Raw genomic sequence first — 13,432 nt, 5'->3', positions numbered from 1 at the left:
TAACTATCTAACCTTCTAGCAAAGCACCATTTCTTTACTTCACAGCAACGGATTCTTTTCACGACCTTGCAACAGCACCAAGCATAAGTTGCTCCCGATATGATGTTATGAAGTGAGTTGTAGTTTCATAAAATTCGTCTATCTCAATCATACAAATGATTGAATTAGATAAAAGAAACTGTGTACAGTTATGAGTTAAAACCAAAATATGTTTGAACTTTGAAACAAGGTTTTAATCATAAATACAATAATGAAACCAAAGCAGTCATTTAATCAAAGTGAGAATAAACTTGGAGTAAGTTTTATGTGTATGCAATCATACTCATAACTCTCAAGAATTCAAGATGACTGAAGAATGTTTTTTGAATGTTTAAAAACTGATATGATGATCTTTCAAAAACATGAACAAGGAAGCATAGTAAAGCTGAGATTTAAAACGTGATGCCAAATGTTTAAAATGCTTGCCTCTTCATTAAAACTAAGTTCAGTATTTATAGAGAACACAACAGCAAGTTTCAATAAAGAGGAGTTCAATATAAAAAATAGGTTCAGACAAGGACTTGGTTTCAAGAAGAATATAATTTCACATTTAAAGAAAAATAATAGTTTGAACCAAGTGAAACTAATATGAAACTATTGATTCCATGAAGAACAATAGTTTCAAGAAAGTTTGTCTGATAAAAGAATGTAAGATGCAGAGGATAAGTCTATTTTATCTTTTCAGAAACCAAGTGCATAGAAGATATTTCTAATAAACTATATTAGTTGATTTCTGCGATGGACGGATTAATACATACATGAAAGGATTAATACATACAGGAAAGGATTGATACATAATGAAAACATAAACGATTTTAAAGTTTGTATCAATCCTAGTGTATCAATGAGTGTATGCAAAATGTTCTTACCTGTTTTTTTTCATCGACGAGATCTTTGGAAACCAGCAACCACTTAATCTAACCTAGAGATTATCTCAAATATCTAAGGAGATTACAATGGTTTTGATTCAAAAAGAGAAGAGCCAAACAAAGCAACAATTACAATCCTTACAGGCAGCTAAAGATTCACAAGTTTAGCAAATGAGAATGCATGTGCTTGGCTTGGTGTTGGATATGCTTGAGTTTGGGGTGTTGATGATTTGTTATTTGTGGCTATGGCTATGGGTATGGGGATTTTAGAGTTTCAAGAGGAGGATGGGAGGAAAAGCTTGAGGCTTGAAGGCTATGGTATTTATAGCTTGGAAGGGTATGAGGATGAAGGAAAATCTTGGTTGTGATAGTTGAGGAATAGCTGGGATGACTGCTGGAATGCTTGCAGCAGCCAAAGGGAGAAAGGAAAGTGGTTCGATGGTTGCTGGGGGCTTGAGCAACCAAGAGATGTTGGTTGACAGCTGCTGGGATGCTTGCAACAGTCAAAAGATGGAGGTTGATGGCTGGGATGGCTGCTGGAATGCTTGCAACAGTCAAAGAGAGAAAAGAAGATGAGTTCTCATGGTTGTTGAAAAGCTTGCAACAACCAAGAGAGGCTGGTTTGGCTGGACAAATGCCTCCCAATTTATAGAAGGGGAAGGCTCTCTTTGGTTTCCAATAGGTAAAAGGAAGTGTTGAAACTAGTTTATTTCCTATGGGTAAAAGGGAGCATTGGGACATTCTTATTTCCAATGAGTAAAGCTAAGCATTGGAAAATAGCTATTTCCAACGGGTAAAGGGAAGTGTCAGAATTGGCTTGTTTCCAATGGGTAATAAGGAGTGCTGGAAAAGGCTTATTTCCAACGGGTAAAGCTAGGCATTTGGAAAATGACTATTTCCTATGGATAAAAGGAAATGCTTGGAAAATATCTCATTTGCTTACCCACATTGGAGAACTCTAAGTAATGGGCTTGGACTTTGGTGCTCCCAAGTAGCTAGCCCAAAGTCTCCATTATCCAAGAGCTTCCGTGGGCCTTGTGAACCTCCGTAACCTTCCACACCACAATCCCTCATGCAAGCCCCGTAACCACATGACTTGGGTTCATGTAAGCTTGATAGGTGATTGACATATGAAAAATGTATTATTGTCTTTGCATGGCATGGACACTATTATTTATTTAATGAATTAATTCCCAAAATATAGCTTGGATTAACGCATGACCAAAATTATATGTTATATCGGGCCTTAAATGTCTTTGGGCTTTTCGTGACTTTTTTGGGCCTCAACAGGTCTAGGTAGTTGTTGAGCTGGGGGTTCTGGTTTGTTGGTATGGGGGTATGTGGGTGATTTTTTTTTTTTTTTTTTCTCTTTTTATGTAGTTGCTGGCTCAAGTGGAGGGTGGTTTTGGGGTGGGTTTTGTTAGAAATGTGCCCTAAGAGCCAATACATTTGATGTAATCTCCTTAGAATACATTTCGTATATGATAAATAAAGGGCAATATTATTTTGTTATCTTTTATGTCGTGTAAAGAAACAAAAGTCCAGGGTGTACTAAATAAGAGATAAAGTAATCTAAAGAAGTTTAGATTCGGGAGACCTTTAATCTCTAACTGTAGTATCCCAAAATGTTCCTAATCATAAGGTTATCAAATGGGCATTGATAAACCGTCAAGATTGGCACATACTATGTATGCTCAATGATGAGGATGGTTGGTCTCAAACCATTTGTGTAGTTGACACTAATACAAGTATGTGGGTGCTCATTAGTGAATGAGTACACTGAACGCGATCAACCGCAGTTCTCGTATGGAGTATTTATCTATATGTCAAACGAGAACTTATAGTTGCAATAATGCAAATTAGTCCTTAGACCTGAGGCATCATGGTTGTCTTGTGATGCGTTATTGATCTTTGATAACTCACAAAGGCAAGTCGTAAAAGATTTTCCTTATGTGTTATTGAGATCTCTTAATTCATCATGGAGATATGTGAATGTACAATAAGGAATCTCTACCTTTGATAAGAAAAGGAGAATGTTTCAAGATATGATTCAGTGAATCTTCGGCCGAAGTACTTGAACATGATTTAAAAAGTGTTTTAATTATGTTCTATTGAATCATATGAGGTTAATCATATTAGGGGTTTGACATTATCAATCTGTACCCTAATAATATGATTGGAAACATTGTATAAGAGAAGGACCGTATTGCATTGCAATTCCAACTGAATAGGTTCTTCATCTATTCTAATTAGCTTGGGTAGCCATGATATATTGCTAGATGTCACTCTTGGCTTGTGGAAGTCCTAGGACTGATTGTGATCAATCCAAAATAAAGGAAGAATTAAAAAGGGGTTTTAATTCCAGTTGGTTAGAAAGAGTTCTAATGTTTTCCCACTGCCTTGCTAAATTAGAACCTAATGGATCGCACACCTTAAATGGTTAACTTTGAGTAATACAAATGAGAATGAGGAAATCAATTTGATTGATTTGATGTGGATGATTTACTACGTGTAAAAATATATTTGGGCCTCGGTAATAGTTAATGAGAAGCCCAAATGGTTGGGTATCAAGCCCATGGACTTAAGACACCTAAATTATGGCTTAAGTGTCATAAGGCCCAATTTTGGAAGCCCAATGGGGTTTGGCCGAAAATGCTTAAGTAAAGGTGTATGGGAATTGTTTCCATAAGCTCATTTACACACAAACACAATCCAACATCAACCAAATAGGTTTGGGAGATCAAAGAGAGACAATTGTGAGTTTTCAAGAGAGAAACACAATCATCTTTCAAAGGGGTTTAGATTGAAACCAATCTTGAGGATCTTGCACTAGCATCCTTGTATTCTCAAGATACTTCTTCTCATCTCAAGGTTCCATTGGTGTGGAGACTTAGAGGCCATATACTTTTGTGGCTCACAAGGAGGAGAAAGATCAAGAGGAGATCAACAAAGGGAAATCATCAAGAGAAGACCAAAACACAACTTGGTTCATATAATTGCTTCAAGGGTAATTATATCTTATCCTTTCTCTTGAATTTTCATTTATGAAATACATATCAATGTTCATGGCTTAAGATACTTGGAAGAAGTTTTGTTTTGAATTTAAACAACCACCATATTCTTCCGCTGCAATTAATTTGATTAATTTGTATGTTTAATGTTCAAATCAACTTCTTAAAAATGTTTTAAAACCAACAGGTTTGAGGGTTGGAGCTTGAGGGTGGTGGTCATGGGGGAATGGAGGGGAGAGAGAGAGAGAGAGAGAGAGAGAGAGCTTTTTATTTCATCTTTCAATATTTATTTATTTTTAACGTACAAAATGACCAATTTGCCCTCATATTTAATGGAAATATTGACATAATGTAACGGCAGGACCAATGGACCGAATAATATAGAGTTGATGGACCATTTGAACGAATAATTTAGTTTATGGACCAAAATGTAAATGGGGTACAAGTTTGAGGACCACTTGACGCAGCACAAGCAAATAGGTTACAAGCGTAGCCTTGAAAAGAACATAAACCTGGAATCCACCAGAAAGTTCAAGAGAAAATTCTCACTGTTTGTATTATTTGATAAAAGATGAGTTGAGTCCAACCATACACAACGGCTGTCTAAGTACATCATTCTCACCCATTGGACTGCTCTGGGGAGTTATTGAAAGCTTAATAGAAAATAAACGAAAAGTCTGTAAATTGATTACAATCTTTAAATGCTCTTTTGGAAGCCCAAACGATCTCAGTAGCCCAAAATCCACCTTATATCACAACAAAGAAGTGTGTTGGACTCATGGCATCGTTCCCTTTTCGAAAAGGTATTATGCAACCCAATCAGAGCTCGAACGCTAAATCTGTAAATTCCTACTGCGTCCTTTTTTCCTTCTTCGCTCCAATTCTTCTTCAATCCATTCAACTATTTGTTCTACATCACCATTTGAGTAAATAACCAGAACAAAGTCACACTGATAATGTGCTTGTCAATCTGATAATTGCTGACACACATTGTCAACATTTTTCTTTCTTGATGGAAACATTGTAATCATCTAATAGCCCTCAAATAGATGCTATTTGATTAAAGAAACTTGTGAACAAAACATAAAAAGTAACAAAGTTTTGACAGACGCTACCAAAATGTCATGGAGTTCGAACCAAAACCATTAGTCTGCAAGTTAAGGCACTTTTCCACTTGACTTAGACCTTCTTAGGCCATCTCCAACCCTAGAGGACTCAAACCCAAAATTTTACCCTCCAAAATACAACTATCCATGTTTTTTTAGGACTCAAACTGTTTTTTCCTCCAAAATACAAAATTTCACCCTCCAAAATGCAACTTTATTAAATTGTTAAAAAATAATATGATCCTATTTTGTTTTTGTGGTTAATTTTTGCATATTACTCCGTGATTTATTTTTTTGAACATTTTGACATAAATTTTTTGAAATTTCACAAACATAATTTTATTAACAAATTGATGGGTATGTGTAGAGTTTAGGATATATTTTGAGGTTGCATCCAACTTAGAATAATATATTTACTTATTTTTACCTTTGGATTTAAATTTCAGCTGTTGGATTATTATTCTTCCCATTGATCCAGCCAAAATTTAATATCAGCCGTTGATTTCTAGCCTTCAGGTTTAAAAGAAAAAAAATTATTGAAAGAAGCCCATTTGAAATGCAGCCATTGAAGTGCAATTTTTAAATTGCCTAGGCTTTGACACGCGGCCAGCAACTTGGGGTAGTGGGCAACAACCCATCATTTGCTTCAAATGTGGCCCCATGTGGCCCTTGTTTGTTGCGAATTGAACCCCACAAAAATTCTGCCTAGATTGGAATTTGGGGACAAATTCCGCCCCATTTTTCAGTCAACTCAAATTTCCCCCCTTCAAATACATGGGTTGGAGAAGGTTTTAGGCTAAATACCCAAATTTTGGGTTTTGCCTCCCATGGTTGGAGATGGCCTTACAAGACGTTAAAAGAAAGGAGCTCACGGTGATGTGAAATGGAGAGAACCTTTTGCTTTTGTTCCACAAACGTGCTATGATATCAAATTGATATTCCTTTCACACCAATAAAACCACACGCTGCATACTTAAGCAAATAAAATTATCTAAAAGTTTCAAACGAAAAGGATAAATACATGGAAAGTTCCTAGTTTTTATAGTCTGGTAAGTAAAGCAATAAAATAAAGCAAAGAAATATAACTTTAACAATAGTCATAAAGATGAATGGAAAACCACATTGCACGCGTTATTAGTTTTTATCTATATTATTAATACTAAGAATGAATATATAATTAAATATCTTTTTTTTTTCTGTTGGCATCAACGTAAGTATGTAATTGCCCTCTAAAAAAATTTATATTTAAATAAAAACTTAAAATATAGATCATTTGGATCGTTGAAGTAGAATTCATAGTAAACACACAAAGTGTCTCTCAATAAAAATTGACTGATATATATATATACCTACAATAGTCAAGAAATTGAAATGCAATAATGATAGGTTTGTCATTGAGCATATAGTTTCGAGGCATAAATTTGAATGTTCTTGCATTATTTTTAGTTGGAATCATCTTTTCATTATTTTCTCTTAGTTGTCTATTCGAAATCGACTTTGCAATGAGCAATAATTAACAGCTACGAAAGATTTAAAAAAAAAAAAAAAAAGTGACTTCTATAAATAAATAATACAACAAAAGAACAAGTGACACTGACATTGTGCTTATCCATTTGATAATTGCTGACACACATTGTCAGCATTTTTCTTTCTGGATGGCAACATTGTAATCATCTAATAGCCCTCAAATAGATGATATTTGATTAAAGAAACTTGTAGACAAAACATAAAAAGAAAGAAAGTTTTGACACACGCTATCAAAAATGTCATGGAGTTCGAACCAAAATTACTGGTCCGCAAGCTAAGACCTTTTCTGCTAGACTTGGACCTTCTTACAGGACGCTGAAATGGAGAGAATATTTTGCTTTTGGTCCACGAACGTGCTATGATATCAAATTGATATTCCTTTCACAACAACAAAACCACAAGCTACATACGCTTAAGTAAATACATGGAAAGTTCCTAGTTTTTATAGTCTGATAAGTAAAGCAATAAAATAAAGCAAAGAATATAACTTTAAGAACAATAGTCATAAAGATGAATGGAAAACCACATTGCACGCGTTTCTTTTTCTGATGGCTGCATTGTAAGCATCTTGATAGAAATTGTGCACAAAAAAGTATAAGAAGGAATTGTCTTTCACATATATAATTAATTACTGTCAACTTTCGGTCACAAAGAAGAATCACTGGTGTTGTGAATACTATACATATCAAACAAGCAAGATGATCATTTGAATTACCATACACAGAAAGAATTTGCAGTAAAGTACAGAGAGTAAAAGAAAGAAGAGCGGAGATGGCTTCAGCTGGCGTAGATCTTTTGATCGGCAAAATAGGTTCATTTCTTGAAAGCAGAGTGCCTCTGTTGGGAGGAGTTGGTGATGAACTTGAGCATCTCCGGCGTCAGTTGCTCACCATGAAAGCCGTCTTGGAAGATGCCGAAAGAAACGGAGCTCTAAGTGAAGTTGATGAAACCTGGGTGGCAAATGTGAGGGACCTGTCCATCGATGTTGAAGACATCATTGACGAGTTCAAATATCACGAAAATGAGCAGAGAAGTTGGGATCCATACACAAGAGCCTTCCGTCAAACTATTTTCTCACCGTTGAACCTTTGGGAAAGGCATCGGATCACCACCAAATTGCAGAAGCTCATCATCAAAACAATCAGAGCCATTCCGGAAAGAAACCAACCTTATGGTGTTGATCGTATAGATGGCATGACGACTAATTCCCATGGCTACGATCCCAATCGAGTCAAAATCTTCGGGGAGTCATCTCTTTTCTTTAAAGATGATGAACTTGTCGGAATCGAAGATGCTAAAGAGAAGTTAGTTGGATGGTTGCTGTCTGGAGAGCCTCAAAGGACTGTAATTTCTGTGGTTGGTATGGGGGGTTCTGGCAAGACCACCTTAGTTGCAAACACCTTCAACACTCAAACTGCCAAGTTTGATTGCCATGCTTGGATCACTGTCTCGAAAACTTACAACATTGAAGATCTTTTAAGGGTCTTGATAACAGAACTTTTTACATCAGCAAGGGAAGATGTTCCTCAAGACTTGAGCAATATGAGCTACACACAAATGGTGGAAATTCTGGTCAACTATTTGCAGCCAAAGAGGTATGTGATTGTGCTAGATGATGTGTGGGATATTAATCTTTGGAGGCAAATACATGTAGCACTTCCAGATGGAGCACATGGAAGCCGGATCATACTTACAACTCGGAGAGAAGACATTGCTTCTTTTTCATTTGGGGCTGGATGTCATGTTCATCAAGTTCAGCCTCTTAATGAGAATGAGGCTTGGGATCTGTTTTCCAAGAAAGCTTTCTCTAGCCGGCCGGATAATTGTTGCCCACCAGAGCTTCAACCCGTTGCTAGGGATCTTGTTGGAAAATGCCAAGGCTTACCTCTGGGAATTGTGGCTTTGGGCGCTCTCATGTCAACCAAAGGGCTTGCGTCTGAGTGGACGGAATTTTACACCTGTTTGAGTTGTGAGCTAAGTAACAACCCTTTGCTTGAAGTAGTGAAGAGCATCTTGTTGCTAAGCTTCAATGACTTACCTTACCGACTCAAGCAATGCTTCCTATATTTCTGCATTTTCCCAGAAGATTACATGATTGAATGCGATAGGCTTGTTAGATTGTTGATGGCTGAGGGGTTTGTGGAACAAGTTGGAGGGGCTAAGCCAGAAGAGATCGCCGAAAACTATGTAGCGGAGCTCACTTGCCGATGCATGGTACAAGTTGTTAAGAGGGAACCATTTGGACGGGCAAAGGCGTTCAAGATGCATGACCTTTTACGAGAACTTGCTCTTTCAATTTCCAAAGTTGAGAACTTTTGTACCGTCTATAATGAGCAAAAAACAAAGGATGATAGCAGAGCTCCCCATCGCTTATCAATGCAAGCAAACTATGGAGAACTACAGCCACACGGAGACATGTCAAAGGTTCGCACATTCTTTATTTTTGCTCCTAAGATGCCTGATTCTTCTTCATTTCAAAAATTGCCATCTGGTTTCAAACTCTTAGAGGTCTTGGATCTTAGACATGTCCCGATTGTTCAACTCCCAGATGAAACAGTGAAGTTTTTTAACTTGAAGTACTTAAACTTGAAAGGAACAAAAGTGAAAGAGCTTCCGAGGGGCATAGGAAACCTTCATAATTTGGAAACCCTGGACATTAGGCATTCCAAAATTAGATCACTTCCAGATGGGATTGTTAAGCTAAATAACTTACGACATCTTTTGATGTACCATTGTAATTTTGAAGATCTTTTTAGGTCTTATTATTTCTTTGATGGCACAAAAGGACCGCTCGACATATGTAAACTAAAGAGCTTACAAGTTTTGGATGCTATCGAATTACGAGACGGGTTAACCAAACAACTTGCACACTTGACCCAACTCACAAGAATGAGCATAACAAATGCGAGAGAGGCTGATCAGGAGGACTTGTGCAAGTCCATTGAAAGCATGAAACTCCTTGAACACTTGTTTGTCCATACAAGTGCAGAGGATGAAGTGCTACGCTTGGATGCATTGCCGTCAGCTCCTCCTGTACTCAACGCACTTGGTCTAATTGGAAAATTAGAGAGGGTTCCGCTTTGGTTTCATTCTCTTCAAAACCTTACAGCACTGAGATTGCATTGGTCAAGATTAACAGAAGATTTTCTTCCTCATATCAAAGCTCTGCCTAATTTGGCCATACTTCGGCTAAACAACGCATATGTCGGAAATCAATTGGTATTTCATACAGGATTCCCAAAGCTTGCTGAATTGTACCTAATGGATTTTCCTCAGTTGAATGTGATCATCATAGAGAGGGGGGCGATGCCTGCATTACAGACGCTGGTAATTACTGAATGCATGGGTTTAAAGCAATTGCCTAATGGAACCGAACACCTTACAAGTCTCCAAAATTTGAGTTTGGTTAGTGTTCCTAATGAGCTCGTAGAGCGAATACGCGGAGAAGGAAGCTTGGATCATGCCAAGGTTGAGCACATCTCTGAAATCAGTTATCACTACAAAACTGAACTTGGATGGTCGGGTGAAAGACTGCGATCCTCTCTACAATGGGTTGTTCGACCCTCATCTTCTTCGGTCGACATTCTTACGCGGGATGGGCTACCTATTTTACCAGGTGATGACTCTTTTTTCATGCTTGGTTTCTTCTTCTATTATGCCATGTTGTTTTCCTGCTCTATGTTGAAGAATATAAAATCCACATCGGAAACTTAACTAAATAAATTACAATATATAATGAATGGTTCCACTACTAATATTATCAAGACCTTTTGTGATAAAACCTCATACATAATGAGCTTTGTAGGTGGTTAAGTTGGGGACAATGTCGATATTGTTGGTAATGGGCACTCTCTTAATTACTTGTACAATTTTTTACAGGTAAATGATTGGAGCTCAACAAATTAAGGAGCCACCGCTTTGGATTGATCAGTGTTCATCTCTAAATTGGAGCAAACCATTGCAAAATTTGTGTGCTTTTCGAATCCTATGAGATCATGTCCAAGACTAATATTATTACAACATTACGGCTTAAATGTAAACTGTATCAGTATTGCTACTTCCTTTTCCTTTTCCCATAATTTAAGTTTAGGGACCATAGCTACTAAAACGCTATATCAGTTTTCTTAGGCTGTGTTTGGCGGGCTGGTTTGAACTGGACAAGTCCAATTAAATTAAAAATGGTCCAGTTCGTTGTTTGGTGGGCTTAAGTGGATCACAAACTAGTTATGACTCATATTTTTATGGGAGTTTCACTAAAACACCCAAAATGGGGGCTGAAATTATAAAAAAATCTAACACCCAAAACACTTTATAAACACACCAAAAACCCATCATTACACACACTCAAAACCCATTTATAAACACACCCAAAAAATATACAATTGTTGATTTTGGGGTTGATTTTGGGTGTGTTTCTATGTTTAAATAGTGTGTGAGTTTTTTTATAAATACATGTCTAGGATTGGGTTTATTTATAATAATCTATTGATTTTGGATACCAATCCATCATACGCTAGATTTGAAAACCCACATAGCGACATGGGTTTCGAACGAACGTGAGCTCATATTCCTCTGCCTTCGTCGTGTCTGCTACGTCTTCTTCTCTCTTCTAAGCTTCTGATATCTCTCCCTTTTTGTCATGGAAGACTTGTGTTTGGCTTCTGATTTTGCTCAAACAATGTTAAAATTTAGGGCTAACGACAAAAGACACATTGCTGGTTTGGGGTGGTTCTCAATATGGATCACATGGTATCAATTTTATCAATTTACACCCTTACGTTTGCAACATCGTCCAATTTCATCATTCTATCCATCGTTAAATGCTGACGTGTCTACTGTGGGACCCATCTACTAACCAACCAGTTTCTAAATAAAATGATAAAATAACAAAAATGTAAATATAAATAAATAAATAAAAATCTCAGTCCCTCCCCAAGCCAACAAACCTAGCTCCTCCCTCTTCGTCTTCTACCTCCATATGAATCGGTCCCAGACCTACTTCTCCTCCTCCTTCTCTTTCTATCTCTATCCCTATCCCTTTCCCTATCTCTATCTCTATCTCTATATTTCCAATTTCATCTTTATTTGTATAAGGGGTGATTCGAATGGAGGTAGAAGACGAAGAGGGAAGATTTGGGTTTGTTGGCCTGGAGAGGGGCTGAGATTTTTATTTTTTATTTTTATTTTTTTTACATTTATGTTATTTTATTTAGGAACTAGTTGGTTAGTATGTGGATCCCACAATAGACACGTCAGTATTTAACAATTGACCACACAGTCAACTTAACGAAAGGATGAAATTGAACAATATTGTAAACGTAAGGGTGTAAATTGATAAAATTGATACCCGGTGGTCCATATTGAGAACCACTCCAAACCAACAGAGTATTTTTTGTCGTTAACCCTAAAATTGATCTCAGAAACTTTTTTATTTTCAATTTTATTGTTAAATGTTGAGACATTTTGATGATTGTTGTCTTGATTTTATGGGTTAGATGTCGAATTGCATCTGCCCCTTCTATCCCGTACTATGTTTCTTTAATGTTGATCATGATACGAAAATGTATGGTCGCTCTCTTGATCCCACATGAAAATAATTCAACTTAAATGTCATAGAAATTCAACTTAAATTCACCTCACATGTGATAGAAATTCAACTTAAATTCACCTCAAAAAATTTTCTCAACGGTGCATCAAGTTATACACAAAACGTGTGCAACCAATGACATGGCCTTGTCCAATTAGGGAGGTACAAAAAATTTTGTACACCCATAGTTTACTTTATTAAGCCCTGGGCCATTGTCGGCCATATAATATCTGCTTTTTGGCAACCACCCATTGGAAAAGCAAGGTCAGGTTCAATCAAATGTACCATTTTACTTTATTGAGCCCTGGTCTGTGGGCCTGGCCTGTGGCCTTGCCTGATGAATCTGACATCAACTATTTATACAAAAGTCCGTGACAAGTTGCCAACCATACCTGTTTGGAAAATCACTTGATGAATTACGCCTCACTAGATTAGACTGGGTTAAATATTATAGCACTTGAAATCCTCGTTTGGTAAGAGACGGGACTAACTTAAATAAAACTGTATAGTAGTGAAAAAAATGCCTCACTCACTCGTCTAATATAATGAGACTGAAAAGTGGTTTGCTAAATAACACACTCACTAAATAGAATACGTGAGTCCAACGCCTCTCTTTAAAAAATATCATAATTTTATTTGTTTTCTTTTAATTATTGTTTTAGATCTATGAATGAATTTTTTTGCTGTATTTATTTTTTTAAGATAAAAATCCTTAGAATATTACAATAATTATTTTGATATTGCATTTGGAAAATCAAACTATAGTAATTTACAAATGTTTGATATTTTTTTATATTGAAACAAGTTTAATAATACATGATGTGATGCTTTCTTTATCAGGAGCAATTTTTACCTTGTCAACTTATATTTTTCAATTTGAAGTCAAAAGTCAAATATACAAAAATTATACATATATATAAATAATTTTTTTAATTATTGTTTTACTTGGTCCCTGAAAAACCTAGAATTATATAGAGTGAGCTTAGCTCCTTTAACAAAGTTTTGACCAACTAAAATTAATCTTGAGAAGCCAAAAAACAAATATCATAATTTTATTCTTCATTAAAAAAAAAAAGAATTTTATTTGTTTTCTTTTTATTATTGTTATAAATCTTTTTTTTTTTCTTCAGATAGATATTGTTATAAATCTTTGAGTTGGGTTTCTCTGTAGCTTTTATTTATCTTTTAAGTCAAAAACCCCAATTAAATTTAAATATTATAAGAATTATTTTTTAGTCTGACACAGCACCAAACATAGGTCTTCACTATTTTTATAATTCAGCTTCTTAATCC

At 36.1% G+C, this 13,432-nt stretch overlaps 1 protein-coding gene across 1 annotated transcript; it reads left to right on the top strand.

The window, feature by feature from the left end:
- Window positions 1-7,043: 7,043 nt before the first annotated feature.
- Window positions 7,044-10,609, top strand: LOC148291099 (disease resistance protein RPM1-like). Its single transcript, XM_088246090.1, has 2 exons — window positions 7,044-10,168; window positions 10,432-10,609. The coding sequence occupies exons 1-2, from the start codon at window positions 7,324-7,326 to the stop codon at window positions 10,437-10,439; spliced, it is 2,853 nt and encodes a 950-aa protein (XP_088102216.1). The 5' UTR covers window positions 7,044-7,323; the 3' UTR covers window positions 10,440-10,609.
- The last annotated feature ends 2,823 nt before the right edge of the window (window positions 10,610-13,432 follow it).

This window comes from Prunus avium, chromosome 8 (assembly GCF_965620075.1).
Source record: "Prunus avium chromosome 8, drPruAviu1.hap1.1, whole genome shotgun sequence".
Classification (NCBI taxonomy): Eukaryota; Viridiplantae; Streptophyta; class Magnoliopsida; order Rosales; family Rosaceae; genus Prunus; species Prunus avium.
The sequence above is the reverse complement of the archived record's forward strand: the minus strand, read 5'-3'. Positions and strand labels throughout refer to the sequence as shown.